This window comes from Chenopodium album, chromosome 9 (genome assembly GCF_948465745.1).
Source record: "Chenopodium album chromosome 9, dcCheAlbu1.1, whole genome shotgun sequence".
Taxonomy (NCBI): Eukaryota; Viridiplantae; Streptophyta; class Magnoliopsida; order Caryophyllales; family Amaranthaceae; genus Chenopodium; species Chenopodium album.
In genome coordinates this window covers 68,392,274-68,409,390 of record NC_137842.1, presented here as the reverse complement: position 1 = coordinate 68,409,390, position 17,117 = coordinate 68,392,274, and the positions used below count along the sequence as shown (strand labels likewise).

The 17,117-nt window shown below is 31.7% G+C and overlaps 2 protein-coding genes across 3 annotated transcripts; both read left to right on the top strand.

Moving 5' to 3' along the window:
• Nucleotides 1-1,188: 1,188 nt before the first annotated feature.
• Nucleotides 1,189-4,670, top strand: LOC145558971 (wax ester synthase/diacylglycerol acyltransferase 5-like). Its single transcript, XM_081620351.1, has 6 exons — nt 1,189-2,005; nt 3,105-3,177; nt 3,606-3,673; nt 3,770-3,982; nt 4,080-4,217; nt 4,380-4,670. Exons 1-6 carry the CDS (start codon nt 1,256-1,258, stop codon nt 4,521-4,523), a joined length of 1,386 nt encoding a protein of 461 aa, XP_081476477.1. The 5' UTR covers nt 1,189-1,255; the 3' UTR covers nt 4,524-4,670.
• A 4,477-nt stretch (nt 4,671-9,147) lies between these two features.
• On the top strand, nt 9,148-14,712 carry LOC145558970 (wax ester synthase/diacylglycerol acyltransferase 10-like). Of its 2 annotated transcripts, none has more exons than XM_081620350.1 (6): nt 9,148-10,084; nt 12,593-12,664; nt 12,771-12,839; nt 12,938-13,150; nt 13,795-13,932; nt 14,327-14,712. In XM_081620350.1, the coding sequence occupies exons 1-6, from the start codon at nt 9,278-9,280 to the stop codon at nt 14,480-14,482; spliced, it is 1,455 nt and encodes a 484-aa protein (XP_081476476.1). In that variant the 5' UTR covers nt 9,148-9,277; the 3' UTR covers nt 14,483-14,712. The 2 variants fall into 2 exon arrangements, with proteins under 2 accessions (XP_081476476.1, XP_081476474.1); XM_081620348.1 differs by having other exon boundaries at nt 12,593-12,668; nt 12,772-12,839.
• Nucleotides 14,713-17,117: the final 2,405 nt, after the last annotated feature.

Sequence of the window (17,117 nt, the reverse complement as noted above, 5' to 3'; positions counted from 1 at the left end):
ACCACGTGGCATAATTAGCCTTAATGACTAACGGAGTTAACTGCCGTTAGTCATTGATGGCACTCGGTGAATTTTTTAAAAACTCGGTGGCATTTGGTGAATTCTGAAAAGCCCGATGGCATTTGGTGAATTTTTAAAGTGCTCAGTGGCATTTGGTGAAATAGCCGAAAACAAAACAACCACTACTCCTGCCAGATTAATGCTATAATGGGCCAAACCCTTTGGACCATGTAAAGGCAATAAAACCAACTATGAAAAAAGAAAGTCATATGAAGTCTTATGACTCTAAAATTGTTGAAATCCTTTATAGGCCCAAAGGTTAGTCCAATCTTGTTATTCTACTTACTAATTTACTATCAATATTGGCATATTCTATTCTAAAGAATTTGTGTGATTGTTAACTAGCTAAGTATCTTGGGGGTACTAGCTAGCTAATGATTGAATCTTTGAACCATGTCTATATTAATGTCCTTTGTGGCTAACTCAAGTTTCAATACACCAAAACTTATCTCGTAAAAATGTACGACTTTAACTTGCTTATTACTACTCCGTATGATGGATCCAAGTAATGAAGTGTGCGAGTTGGTTCTATCAAAGAGTAATAAGTAAAATTGAACAACTAACCTTACTTGTTTCAAACATCTTGGATCATTCTATAAAGATAACAATTTATGACAACACTGTAATACTCATAAAGTTGAATGTTTCGTGCCAAACGTATGCAATGCCATAATTTTTCCATGCTAGTTTATGTACTTCTTAAAATTAACACCATTCAATGTCATCTTTAATACAACATTGTATTTTATAAGTAATTCTAACAAGGTTCTCAATCGGCCAACCATACCCTACCTTAAAGGCTTAAACCTACACGCATGCTACTTCTAGTTATAACTTTCAGCTCTTAACTATGACCAAATTTGAGACGGGAAGTTAGACTATTAATTCTTACTAGTAAAACATAAATTCATAATCACTCATTTTACAAACAAACTACCAAAAGAAGGTTTCGCATTAGATTTCCTTGACAATGACAGGAGTATAGCTAGCCACCACACAAGAATAATCAACTAACCATTGGAAAAAGTAAAGTTTGATTACTCTAAAAACATTCTTACACTCAAAATATTAAAGTTCCCTCTCTTAGCTTCTTCCATAAACATTTAAAACCAACTTAACTTTTTCTTATTAAATTTTTTTTTTTTTTAAAAAAAAAAAAAAAAAAAAAAAAAAACCCTTAGAATCAACTTCTTTCATGGAAGCCAATAGAGATGAGCCTGTAACGCCGGCGGGCCGGCTATTTCTACAGCCACACTTTAACCAAATAATCAACTGCGCGATTGGCTTCAAAGAACCTCTAAATATAGAGGCCATAAAAACAGATATCTCTAACTGTTTGATGGTAAAACACCCTAGATTTTGCAGCCTCTTAGTATTAGATGATCATGGAAGAGAATATTGGAGAAGAACCCAAATCAACTTAGACGATCATATAATCATTCATCACAAAAACCCGGGTTTCGATTCCGATTCCAATTCTGAGGAAAAAATAGAAGAAAAGATCAATTCTTTGTTAGCAGATTTTGCAGTTTCTTCTCCTTTAAGTACAGATAAACCCTTATGGGAATTACACTTGATTAGTGAATTAAAATGTGTGATTCTTCGAATTCATCATTCTTTAGGAGATGGGATTTCTTTAATGTCAATGTTTTTAGCTTCTTGTAAGAGATTAGATGGTAATAATGAAGTAGGTTTTACAGAGAAAAACAGAGAAAACAGGGGAGATGCAAAAAAAGTGAGAAAAAGAGGTTTGTTGGATGTTTTGAAGATTTTTTGGTGGACCATACTTTCTGTGATTGGATTTTTTGGGAAATGTTTATGGGTTAGTGATACAAAGACCGCCGTAAGTGGCGGAGATGGGGTGGAGCTGTGGCCGAGGACGGCGGCGACTGCCAAATTTAGCCTTAATGATATGAAAGCTGTCAAAGGTGCCATTCCTAATGCGGTAAGTACATCTCTTTTGCTTGATCACGCGAAATATGGCAATTATTTTAGGGAAGACTTTTCAATGGCTCACAATTTTTGCAGTCATTATAACTCTAATAAATGAACGAATCCAAGTCCTTGAATTTAAACAGATAGTCTTATTCGTTGATTAATTTCACCATTATTGGTCAAACTGAAGTGATCATGCCATCATCAGCCCATCACTTTTATTTAGATTTTTTTTTTCAATCCTTTATCTGTAAAATAAAATTACAATCTGATTAGTGATAAAAATGGGAAAAAATTAAGTCACAAATTGATTATGGGAATAGAAAAAAAAAAAACTATCTATATTTGAGGATGGGCTGATGGCATGATTCAACTGAAAAAACTAATTCATCGTTCCATATTCAAACAATCTTAATCTACAAACCATCGAAATATCGAATTCAATTAGTATTCAGGATTCATGACATTTGCAAATTGCAATGTATACATAATCACATGAATAGGATAAAAAAATCTCCATAGATTAAATGAATTCACTGATTATTAAGTAATAAAAAAAGAAGGGGAAGGAGAAGGAGAAGGGGTCGTCAGTATTTTCCATTAATTAAAAATAAAATAGTCTAGTCAATAAAATAAAGGGTATAGATCTAATATTACGGAGTAATAATTAACGATTTGGATCAAAATATTAGGAGCTAGCTTCAACTAATTTACTATATATAGGTAGATGATGGCAAAAATTGTTATACTAAAATCAATGCGATAGTTTGTAATACAACATAACTTTGTTAATGGTACAAATTGCAACCAAGTTTAAAGCAACTTTATTAAGAAATTGTCTGTTACACAAAACTATTTGATCAAGATTAAGATTTTAAGATCCATATTTCTATTGCAATAGAAAGTCTATTTAGTTTGCATTGAACTATCCTTAATTAGAGTAGTCACATCGCTCGCATGTTATTTTAACGCGGGCTATTTTGGACTCTTAGTGGACATGATTCAAAAATGCAACACAGAACTTAATTAATAGACATTATAATCAAAATATGAGATGTAATTTGTTGCCCTCAAATCAATACGATAATTTGCATTGCTACATCTTGCAGACCATCAACGACGTTCTATTTGGAATCATTTCATCAGGGTTTTCAAAATACTTGGATATTCGATCATCTCATGGTACGAAATAGCTCTTGTTCGTTACAATTTTTTACTCTGTATGTAATAAATCTAGCTTATTAGCCAGTGTGAAAGACTAGTTATCATAGTGTAGAAACACAACATGAACCCAAGGACAATTCAAGATCAAGGCTCTCTAAAGGAAAGAAGGTAGTTTAGTACTTAATTAGGCCTTGATTATCATTCCAAGGTCTTAACAATATGAGTTACAAACAATTGTCGAGAAATTTAGCTGATAGTCTCCAACAAGTATTTCATAATCTAGGAATTTTATTAACTAATTAATTCTCCCTCACCAAGCAGTAGTAGGGCAGGAGAGAGACGCCGTGATAGAAGAGTTGCCCTGAGTCCCTGAATGCAGGGCATTGAGGCATACAGCACACAGTCATAGACATATTAACTAAAATCGGACTGTTTGTGTGCATTAGCTTTGCAGGAAGGGCTTAAGATTACAGGAATAGCTATGGTTAATTTGAGGAGACAACCTGGATTACAGGTGATTTACAAAGTTTAATTTCTTTAATTTCTTATAATTAAGTAACACTGTGACGATGAAGCTTAACACACGATTTTTTATTGCATATTTAACTAGGAAATGTCGAAGTTGATGGAAGATAATTCTAGAGCTAGATGGGGTAATCAATTTGGAATGATTCTGTTGCCTATATATTGTCATACAAAAGATCCAGATCCTCTAAATTATGTAAAGAGAGCTAAGGTGATGATCGATCGAAAGAAACAATCATTGGAGGCTCATTTTTCATACAATATAGGGAACTTAGCAATGTCCCTCCTTGGACCAAAGGTACGGTTCACCAAAACAATAGTTCTAACTTAAATATTAATGCTTGTGACGATATGATGATAAAACAATTAGATTGTAATTGACACTAGTACTTCAGTATGCCAGCATACTTAATCACAGGATTCTTTGCAATACGACGTTCACAATCTCAAACATGGTCGGTCCAGAAGAAGAATTGATGTTTGCTGACAACCCCATCACCTATATTAGACCAACATCCTCTAGCTTACCTCATGTAAGTTCTCTATTTGTCAAAACCTTATATATGTATAAAGATTCTTGGATTAAATGATACTTCTTCCATTCCTTAATTTATTACAGTATTATACCCATGGTATATAAATTAAATTAAGTTGGTACACGGTTAGTTTGATCGATGTTGGTTTGGTAAATGTAGGCGATAACAATGCATATGGTGAGTTATGCGGGAATGGCTAATATGCAAATCTTAGTAGCAAAAGAGATTGTCCCAGATCCACGATTTCTGGCTAAATGCTTTGAAGATGGTTTGCTTGAAATGAAGAATGCAGTTATCTTGTAGTCATTAAATGACGTTTAACCAACAGATTATTGATGAGTAGATAGGTGTTATGGATTCGATTCATACGAAATGTGTGTGATTGATCCTAGAGTATGCCATATTAAACTGCTGAAAAAAATGCTTTTTATGAATTTCTTTTACTCCTTATATGTGTGATCTGATCTCATTTCGTTTCTCATTCCTCCACTACAGTCTACAGGTTTGTTTCGTAATGTCTAGTATGCGACAGTTTACAATGTAACCATTAACTAATAAATAAAGAATTGCATGCTTTAAGAGACAGAGAAAGACATATACTACGTATATACTTTAGTATTTAAAAACTATAACCAAGAAACTAAGAAAGACACATGTCCTCATCCATTCTATTACATTTCTCTAACCATAGTGCCACATGTTATCTTACACTATTAATTTTTTATTACACTATTTTTTAAAATTCTTTCATTAAACTTATACTTCATCTTTCATACACACTTCATCTCTTCATCTTCATCTCTCCCCTTTAATTAAACCTTTTCCTATTCTCTCTTTAATTTTAGCCCTTCCACCTTCTATTTAAGCCTCTTTTTCGATTAAAGTTCCAAAATTTTAATTTCTTTAATCATGTTTCCGATTACATATTATACCCTATAATGACTTATTGATATTTCCTCACTTATCTCTCAATACAATTTTATATGAATAACTCGTGCATTGCACGGGCCAGAAGGCTAGTTAATAGTAAAATGCAACCAATTATTGTGGCCTTGTGGATTGTCTCGATGGGAAAACAAGAAAGACATATTAACATTTTATTATTATTATTATTTCTTTTTTTACATGAACTTATAACAAAAAACAACTGTTGTAATTCTTAATTAAGTCTTTATCCTTCTTCCTCCACCATTAAAACTCCCTCCATTATTGAAAAGCTTCCTGCTTTTTCCTCCAAGCTTCCCCGATCTCCACCCACTGCACCTTCCTCTGTCGTAAACAAAAACCCTATGAATGAAGGGTGAATATAAGGGTATGTTCAACCCTAAAGGATAACTAGGCATGGTCAACCCCAAACGAAAACCCTGTTGAAGCTTATAAGTTTTGATGATGATGAACTTAAACTAAAGCAAACTCAACTAAAGGTTTACAAGTGCTTAAGTACAGGAGAAATGGACCTTGGTGAAGGAAGAACATCTTGTATTATGAAGACTTGAAGAATCTTTAAAGAGTTAATCAATAGAAGAAGAGTTCTCTAACAAGAACTAAATTCCTTAACAGGAATGTTCCCTAACAGGAACTTGAAGGTTGTAAGCTGAAGACAGTAAGTTCCACAAGGAACTTAGGCTGCGAAGTTCCAGTTGTGAACTGGAGACCAAGTGACAGCAGGAACTTATTCCTGGCCTGCGTGAAGCCCAAGATATTCAGAATTACAGAAGCGCGGCATTGAGATATTAATTTAGTTAAGATTTTATCTTCTAGATTTATTGTTAAATATGTTAATAAGATATGCATGAAATCTATTAGAGACGTGACAAGATAATTTGGCAAAAAGATAAAATTGGAAAAATATAAAAAGATAGATTTTGGAAAAAAAAATTTGTTTTAATTTATTTTCCTAAAATCAGTTGCAAAACGATATTATTCTCTAACATATATCTTCTTGTATTTTTCGGAAAAGATTTTTCTTTAACAAAATGATTTACCAAAAATCGTATTTAGAGATAAGGAAAGTTAACATCTTTATCTTTTGAAAACCTACTTTCTATACAAGTTATACTTGTATAAATAGTAGAGGTAAAACTGCTTTCGATTTTTGTAAGTTTATGCGTGAAGAAAAAACTTGTGAGCTTTATCAAAGTGTAAGTTTGCCAAGCTTTATTTTGTCATATTAGTTTCGGGTTTTATGCATAGCTTGCCTAACATATTATAGACATATTATTTACTGTAATTGATTGGGCATTTGGGTGAGAGTGTATGAGATTTATTATCACATACAGTAGAAGTTATTTTGTAAAAAGAGTGCATTGGTACTGTGAGAGTACGAGTGAATTCAAGTCAAGGGATTTGAGTTGGGTAGGATTGAGTCTTACCGTGCTACAAGTTCTAGTTGGAACTTGTGTTTAAAGGTGTGGATTATAATAGGTTTGTAATTTCTTCATTGCCCTATTATAGTGGATTGCTTGTGTGTTTGAAATCCCTTAGAAGGGTCGAGGTTTTACTTCCAATTGGGCCCTGGAAGGTTTCCTCGTAAAACTGTGTGTGCACTATCAAGTTCCTTTTATATTATGTTTTAAATTTGCAAAAGTAGTCACTAGGAACTTAACTACAATTCACCCCCCCTCTTGTAGTATTCGTTTCAACTAACAAACCCTATAATGAAAGGTGAAAATTTGTATTATTTTGTTTAAAACTTACATGAAAAATATCACGATTGATTAACAATAGAGCGGCGGATTGATTGGCCAATCTTGGAGTCATTCTAGACTCTCAATTGACTATTATATTATCATTGTTGTTCGGTAAGAGTTAAGTCATATGCTAGACTCTCAATTGACTAGTCCCTTTGCGGTTTAGCTTTATTTGTTTTTGTTTGTTTTTTTTTGTTTCTTTCTTGAACTCGATTTGTTTTTGCTTTTCTTTCTTGGTTTTTAAATAGTTGATTAAAAAAAACACATGAAAAATATTATTCGAAAAAACAATATTCAAATTAACATAAATACTTTATGCAGTTAAATGATGCAAAATATTTTAAATAACATGCCCATACGGAATAATAACATATAATCAATTTAAAATAACATAAATAATTAATTAATAAATAGTTACATCAAAATAACATGAAATGTACACAATTTGAAGTACCTTGTGCATGCATGGTACTCCATACCTGATACCCCTTTCGTTTTTAAATACTTGCTCTATTTCTCTATGTGCGGAGTTTTAGGAGAAATTGGAGAATTAATAAAATATGTAGGTAGTGGGATTGGTGGAAGAATAAAAAATTGTAAAAACCTAGAAATAGTGGAGAAAAGTGAAGGAAGGAGAATATGGAATTAATATTGTTGGATCCACTTGGTGAGAGAAATTAATTAAATATTGTAAAAACTTTTCAAATAAGAAAATGGAACAAATATTTAAAAACGGCCGGAAAAGAAAAGTGTAGCAATTATTTAAAAATGGAAGGAGTACCATGCAGGTGTGTTAAATGAATGTGTATGGTCCAATGGTTCATAGTATAAATTATGAACATCACAGTTGGTAGATATGAGATTAAAAGCTTTCCAAATATGGTAAAGGAGCAATTATTTAAAATGGTCGGAAATGAAAAATGGAACAAGTATTCAAAAATGGAAGGAGTATAATATAATGTATCACGAGTAGTATGAAAAAAAAAAAAAAAAATTGTCATCTAGGGTGCTATACTCGTTTAGTTGCAATATAAAAATTAATTTCACATGGTAATTTACAATTCATGAGAAATTATTTCCCTCTCCAAATTTCTAGGAAATTGCTTTAATTTGTTTGGTTGAACATACTATTTGTGAACATTAAAATATTTAAAATATTGGTTGGACCTACTTTTTTTTTTTTTTTTTTTTTCTGAGGCAATTGGTTGGACCTACATAAAATTGATGCAACCAAAATAAATTATGATTTGTAAACATTAAAAAAAACCACATTTTTATTTTTTTATTTTTTTTTAGGAAAATGATATTCAAAGATTTGGTAGATATTTTATATTTTGCATTCATTGAACTTAATGATAAGCCCCACGTACTAACGAGTGACTTGTGTAGAAAATAGCCCCACTATTTCGTGCTGCACGTTTTTAGCTTTGTCGAGTTGTGCGTTGTATCTTTGCAATTTTCATTATGTAGATTGATACTTATGAACAAGAAAAGAATGTAATTTAGCAATTTTGAATTTATTAAAGTGAATATATATAATTTATTATCAACAATTAATGAATACACACAATAACATGTTTGGAATAAAATTTAAACGACTTTAATATAAAACGCATGATATGATTTGAGGAAAAAACAATACATTATAAGTAAAATTATGTGGTGGCTTGTAGAATGTGTAGGTTGATATTTCTCTATAATTTTGTAATTGTATAATTTGGACCTTTGCACTATTTATAAAATTTACTTTGACTAACTATTGTAATTTATCCGTAAAGAAAAAAACATAATCATGTAAGTTTTAGTTGGCTTCATCTCAATTTCTAGTTTTTAAATATCAACTTTTTATAATTTTTACAAAAATACAATTAAATACTTCGTATATTAGTAGGACCAAAGTATTGCATTGACGGGCGTAAAATGATAAATGGTGCAATTAAAAAAATGAAGGAAGTAATTTGTATTGAAAATGTTATATATAACCCTAAAAGCCATGTATAAGCAGCAAAAAGTTGAAAGTTTTCTTTTTTTTTTAAATAAAAAAAATGCTAAAAGTTGAAAGTATTGATGAAATATATTCATTAATTGCATCCATTTGCACGTAATTTTGTCATACATTCTTAAATTAATACAATATCAAATAAGGAAAAATAAGAGGTCGGAGAGTATACCCGAATGTAGATGCCCCAAGTAAAAACAAAAGAATCTTCTCTATTTAAGTAAAGTACCACTAGTTAACCACTTTAATCCCAGTGTCCCACCCTACACCTTTGCACCTTCTCCTAATCGAGACAACAAAGTAATTTTTCACATTGTCTCAACTTCTAAAACTTTCAATTATAGTTATTAATTTATCCGTACTTCGATATGAACTACCAAAAAGGAAGCCATATTTCCGGTGACCCTCCAACGCCGATAACCCGGGTAAGCATCCACCCTAAGCACAACCATGTAATCCATTGCGTCTTAGGGTTCAAGAACCCTATCGACGTAAACACCCTTAAAGACGAGTTATCCAACTCCGTCATGATCAAAATACCACGTTTCTTAAGCCTACTAGTTGTGGATAAAAACAATGGTACTGAATATTGGAAAAAAACCGATGTTAACCTAGATGACCACATCTTCATCCATGATGATGATGATGATGATGTTGATGATGAACCACCAATGTCCGATGATGATGCCATCAACGCGTACTTGGCAGACATAGCCTTATCACCACCCATGAGCTTGGACAAGCCATTATGGGAGCTACACATCATGCATAAGCATAAGTGCTCAATATTGAGAGTACACCATGCAGTAGCTGATGGCATGTCATTGATGTCTTTGCTATGGACCATGGGTAATAACTCATCAATTCGACGTGTGAGTGATGGTAAGCAACTTCATCATGATGCTCAAAATCATCCAATAGTTATGTCAAGTAATAATGACCAAAGTTTAAGGAAGAAAGGGAGCATTAAAAAAATGGGATTATGGGAAGGTTTGATGTATATTTGGGTTAGCTTGGTTTTAGTGTTGAAATTTATAGTAAGGTCTTTGTGGGTGAAAGATAAGAAGTCTGTGATTAGTGGAATTGAAGGGGTGGAGCTTTGGCCAAGAAAGGTGGTTACTGCCAAGTTTCAAATTAGTGATATGAAGACCATCAAAAATGCCGTCCCAAATGCTGTAAGACTCTACTTAATTATTATGAGATTTTTATTACATGAGTATGTTGCTTTCATGATATTATTGCATCAATCTAAGTTCATACATTTTATGCTTTTTTTAATTAAAAAAAAAATACCTTACATGACTACATGAGTGATTGTTTGATTATGCTAGCGGCCTCTTTTTTCTAATATAAAAAAAAAAACGAGGAAGCGTTGATAGACGGCTTATAATTTCAAAATCTATCATTTATAAAAAGGCATACGACATCTACAAATTAAATGAAAGCTAAATTTACCAAATACATAAAAATAAATCAAACAAAAATTTTCTTCATTGAAGCCACGATTTTTTTATTAAATCTTGCACTGTGATACAGCCCTCGCACATATCGCTGCAATATACAACCTTTTCTGAAATACAATCTAACGACACTTTGCAGCCAAGAAGATTAATTTCATCTTATTCATTTAAATGCATTTGAAAACTTGACAACCTTTGTAATTTCGTCGTATGATTCTTTACCAACAAATCAGTTAAAGGGCAGAAGAAGATTGATTTTTTTATGAACTCTAACTATAAGTCATTTCCTAAGAGGAATGAACAATCACACCAACGACCAACTACTTCAATAGAGGGAGATCAATGCATCTACACTACTCATGTAGATTTATTGATATCAATAATGAAAATTAAAGAAAAACAATGAGGATGGGTTAGAAATAGTCTAATTTTCGAAGAAATTAAACTATTTTTGTCCTAACGGCCAAAATAATATTAAACCCTAAGCTAGAGAAGAAGAGGAGGAGGAGAAGGGGGAAAGAGAACGACTAGGGTTTTTTCTTCCTTAGATCCTTAGAGGTAATAACTCTGTCATTTGGTGTAATTAGTTCTTAATCGTTTTTATTATTTTCTTTTTTTAGCTTGTAAAGGGTACATTGCTTTTTTCATTTTAAATATTCTTTAAAAAAAAAAAAACATATTTTCATTTGCATGTTAGCGTTCTCCAATTTACAACTTATACCATTAATATCTCTAGTTTTGTATCACGAAGTCATGGTGAAATTAATAAAAAATTGATATTATGAAAATACAAATTGCAATAACTACCCTAACTATAAGTGTAATGATATATGTAACCATTAGGGCTGCATATAAGCATTAAATAAACTCTTAAAAATTGTTAAAATTTAGGAATTTATGACAAAAACATGCGTAGATCAGTGTAATCATATCGGTGCTTATATTTTCTAAATATACGCGTAGATTATTAGTATATTGATGTAAAGAAGTAAAGATTTTGAAAAAAGTAAAACAATTACACTGATTTCTGTGTGTTTTGTCATAATATACTAAATTTAAACATTTTTTAAGAGTGTATTTAATGCTTATATGCATATAGCATTACCCTAATAATAGTGATCTTGCAACGAACACCATGGGGAGTTAGCCAGTTAGGTAAGTAGTTTAAGTATTCCTAAAATGATACTAATTTATAAATGCATGCTAAAATCATACATCAATCAGTGCAATTATTACTTATTTTAATTAATTCAATATTCTACTCTAATTTATCTTATCCAGTGCCCATTTGATGTTTGTTACGTATGAATTATTTTGCCTAATACAAAGTACTCTACATGTGGCCCGTCACTATGTGAGAATGTGAGTTTGAGGATTAAATGGAGGATTGGATAAGAAGTGAACATTTTTAAAATTAATCTCACTCACTCACAAATTCTTTTGGGACAACATAAAATTAATGGGACCATCAAATTATCAAACTATTCAACTGACCAAGTGTAGTGAATTTGTGAGTGAGTGAGTGGTGAATATGGGAGGAGTTTGGTCGGAGCAAAAGTCATTTTATTGTTGAAACTTGAAAGGAACAAATACATGGGCCCGTCACAATGAACCATGGGCCCGTCACAAGGATTGTAGCTTGCTTACAGGCCTTACACGTCTTTGCTTAGAGTACCAATAATACTTTTGTTTTGATGCATATAAATAATACTTCGTAGATTAGAACAAAACACTCCTTGATGTGACTGGTCATATGATGTGACCAACCGCATACAAAGTATAAAAATTTGTGAAACAGTTGTATGTAATTTAAATATTGAGTTTATCCATTGAAAGGAATTTAATATGCTCTTATAGTATTGTACTGTTGTATGTTCAACTCATAGTATGTTGTGATTCATAATTAAAATAAAGTTATTATCCAAACAAAACAATAAGACAATCACATAGAGGGAAAAATAAAAGTATAGATTCTCAAATTAAAATACTCCGAAATATTTAGTGTAGAGTTATAGTTTTTTGACAATGAAATGTTATTATCGGAAAGTCAATAAACCCCCTACATGATCTTTCAAATTTTTAAAAAATGTTTATAACAGTTAGAAAAATATTATAATTGTGATTATGTGAAAATCGGATGGACATACATCGATATCATTACCTATTTTTAATGATCTTTTAAATACACTAATCACCACAAACTTTTTTTACTACCAAATGCAGACGATAAATGATGTTTTATATGGAATAGTATGGTGCGGTCTAACTAAATATCTCAAAACTCGACATCCTAATAATGGTAAGAGCATTATACTTTTTTTTTTCTTTTATTAGATCTACAAATCATTGTTTTTTATATTACAATTTACAAATTGTACATGTTTTACCTACTTAATCACTAGCTTTGCAAGATGGCTTTCAATTTACTGGCCTATGCCCAATGAACTTGAGAGAACAACCAGGAGTTCAGGTACGTCAGCATCTTAATATGTACTCCCTCTATCTCTAAAAGTTATTATTGTTTGATCTTTAATGCTAATTATTATTAACTAATGATGTTGTATTCAGGATGTTTTCAATATGATATCAAAAAATTCAAGGGCACCTTGGGGTAATAGATTTGCAATGGTCCTATTACCCATTACTTACTTCAAACGTGACTTAAATGCTCTAGCTTACATTGCTCAAGCTAAGGCCGTGATGGATCAGAAAAAACGATCAATGGAAGCTCGCTTATGCTTCGAAATAGGATACCTCATATTTACATTGTTTGGTTCCAAGGTAAATTAGATTACCATAGAATAATCGCCATTCATCTGGATTTACAGTTATATGTTACCTTACTCTAACTTTAATAATATAATGAAATATAATTTTACTTCAAACATTTATCACAATTATCGGACCATTGACACATTGAAATAGTCATGTAGATTTTCCTCAATCAACTAGCTAGCCTTAGCAAGGGAGGTACAATTAGTCATAATAGTCAATTACAACTATTGTGAGATCGAAAAAACCAATGCCAAACACAAGCTATAGGCAACATGGCTACTATTCCCTAAAAGAAGCTAAGGTGGTTAAGTGTTAGACAGATTTTAAGCAGAGTGAATGGAAGCAAGTGTTCCATCATAATCTTGTCCTAATTAAGGCTCGGTTCTTTTCACCATAAAAATAATTTTCAGTAAAAAAAATTTAATATGTAATATAAATTAATTCAAAAAAACCAATATACTATGATCATAAAAATAATTTAAATTTAGAAAAAATTATTTAAGGTCGGTAAATAACAATAAAACATAGACTAATTACATAGTAATACGATGATTAATTTGATTTTTGAACGGTGGCCTTGTTACAAATGTCTGCCTATAAATGAAACATGGTGAGTGATAAGCAAGTTTTGGGTTGGTGTTACGTTGCAGGTTGGAAGTGAAGTATTTTACAATCTGTTTACTCATACAAGCTTCCTTATGTCCAATATTGCTGGTCCTCCGGAACCAATTTCACTCGCTGGCAACCCTATCACTTTTATAAGACTTACATCTTCTGCTCAAGCTCATGTAAGTGCATTTATTTAATTATTTATACTTCGTATAATTTTTTTTTTTTTTTTTGCGAATGAGCCACAACCCACAAGAGTAACACAGTAACAAATAACGATCTAATATATTATACACAGATCTTCAGTCTTAGTCACTAGAGCACAAAGTATTACGAAGTAATGTACATTTTTATTTTCCTTATGTACACACCTCTCTCATCTTACCTCATTCACATGTCAACAATTACTCACCAAGTCACCAGTCATCACCACCCACACCCCTAACTAACAACCACCATGCCATTGCCACGACAACCAACAAGTCAAGAAGCCAGCTGTTGTTGGCCGCCAAATTGGCTTCACTAAGCTATAAAAACTAATGTATATAGTGAATTGGTTTTGTAATGGTGCAGGCATTCACATTGCATATGGTAAGCTACGCAGGGAAGGCAGATCTACAAATCCAAGTAGCCAAAGAAGTGATACCTGACCCTGAATTTCTAGCCACTTGCATTGAAAACGCATTGCTTGAAGCGAAGGAAGCTGCTAATGCACATGTCACCAAATAATTAGTCGTCGTCTTGCCACATATATAACTACTAATAAGGCTTGCGCTAGTTTAGCCAGGTTTACAAGATTATTATTGTATAATTTCAATAAATGGTAGAAGAATAATTAATTATCTTGCATTAGTTGTTTGTTTGATAATATAAGATATACAAGTACGAAGTATATATAGTTTATATAAGGTTGCAACCTGTGTTTAATCTTTGAATTATGTTACAATGCTATTAATCGACGTGTGATGATCGTGTTTGGCTTATTCATGATGTGTGTAGCTTATAAAATTAGAGTTAGAGAATATGTCAGATTTATGATGGCAAACATATATGTAATCAAATGAGGTGAGAAGCCTTAAATAAAAACATGTTAAGTTATGAAATTCAAATTCTAAGCTCAACATGACTTGCGCAAATCCAAATGTGAAATATGTGAAGACCTTATAGTAGTATAGTATGAAGACTTGGCCTCATAATAAACTTATTTGTAAATTAAGATAAATCAAACAAAATCACTTACAAAATACGAATGGATCGGAGTATAAATAAAAGTGTATAAATGTTCACAACAAATGGGAGACCAAAGTGTTGAAACCCATTGTAGTCCACTTATGAGTGTCCCACATTGGAGAAAGAGGAGAGATGGTTTCACTTTATAAGGTAGAGGAGTACCTCCTACTATTGCCAATTGGTTTTAGTATGGAAGCTCCAAAGCCTTGTTTGTGGACCGAACTCTCCTCCTCCTTGTTCGGGTTACCCAGACCCATTTCAAATTGTTTCTAAATTTAACATGGTATAAGTGGAACAAAATATAAACTCGGCGATAGTGGTCTCTATAAATTTTTGTCTGTTTTACACATGAACATATGTCTGAAAAGTATTAGTGAAGCCCACATTACCTTTTTCACTCTTTCTATCCCTCCTCCATTCTCTCTCTTCATTGTACATTTTTTTTTTTAACAGTTGTGAGACACAACCCTCCATTTATACTTCCTCGTAATTCTGTTTGTGACCTAACCTCGGCAAACGAGAGTACGATACAAGTGAAATTTTAAATACAGGTAAGTCTTGTATGTGGCTAGCCACATTAATTTATAAGAGTAATGTTCATTTATATGTATGGATAGCTTAATTTTTTCATAAGAGTAACCCCATAATGTCCCTAAAAGTAACTCAAATTCATTATACAAGTGAAATCAAGTAATTTAGTAATAAATAACCTCATTTCTTCATTCAAGTAACCCCTATTATTTGTTTTAAAAAATGAAAGAATAATTCCACCTATTTAAGATAGTAACCCATTTTTTTCATTTAATTTAAGTAACCTACATATGATAGGTAACTCTATTTGCTCATCACCATAACCTCATATTACTTAATTAATTGTTTTATATGTGTACATATGAAGTGGTCATACCATGTGGCTAGCCACATATAAGACCTTGTGATTCTGGAATATTCTATAAAGATCTTATTTTGTGTAAATCTATTAACTATTACTAAAACAGAAGATGTTGACGTCACCATTGCGTGCCCACGTGTCGCTCTAGAGCTATCATATTTAACATTTTTAAAATTTAAGTATTAGAAGCTTCTACATTACAACCAAAACCTATCTATTTATCGTAGAAAATTGAAACAATTTTAAATAGCACACTAATAAATGACTTCTTGCATTGAACTATGTATTCAACAACATTGAATAGAAACTATATCATAATTTTGATGAAAATCTAAAATTTTGAAATTACAAAATGTACGTAATTCTTATTTATATTCATGTACAATATAGCCTTGTATTTTTATAATATACAAGTTAAAAATAAGTTTTATATAAATTGTGCATCGCACGGGTTCTAACCTAGTATGTTAATATTATAATTCTCATAGATTAGGGTTTGTACACTTGTATGGCATATATTTGTTTCTAATGAGAACACTCCCTCCGACTAAGGAGAGTTACACAATTCTACATGGTATCACAACTAATAGGAAAATTTTCTCTCTAATTTCCTAACCCTTGTAATTTTATTCAAAATGGCCAAACCTCTAATAGGCTTCAATAAGCTAAAAGCTCTCTAAGTTATTGATGTGTATAGAATATATATTTATTTATTATGATGAAAGATAATGTATATGAACAGTTTGTAGTTTACTATTTTGATGTATATAGAATATATATTTACTATGAACGGATTAACCGGTTAAAATTGTTATGTGTTTGTCGTTCGTTCTACTATTTTATATTATTGTTTAAGGTATACAAAAAATTTAAAAAATTATACTTCCTCCGCCCACAATTATGTGCAACAAAGGAATATTTTACATTTCACAAATAATATCTCTTTATTGCACATGATTATGGGCGGAGGAAGTGTTAAAAAAAGGATCTAAACATTCTAAAGGGAGGGGTGGGTGTTTAGAGTGTGCTGGACGGAGGAAGGAGGATTCATTTCTTTTATTACTGCTAACGAAAACAACACACGTCGTGTGACAATATTAACCGGCTAAAAATCTAATAAGAATTGCTTTTTTCTATAAAATCATTCTAAAGTTAAGACTGCCCTGAATTACGATAGTTGAAATGTTAAAACGTTTATAATAATATCGATCATTACAGTTAGGAAGCCTGATGCCGATTTAT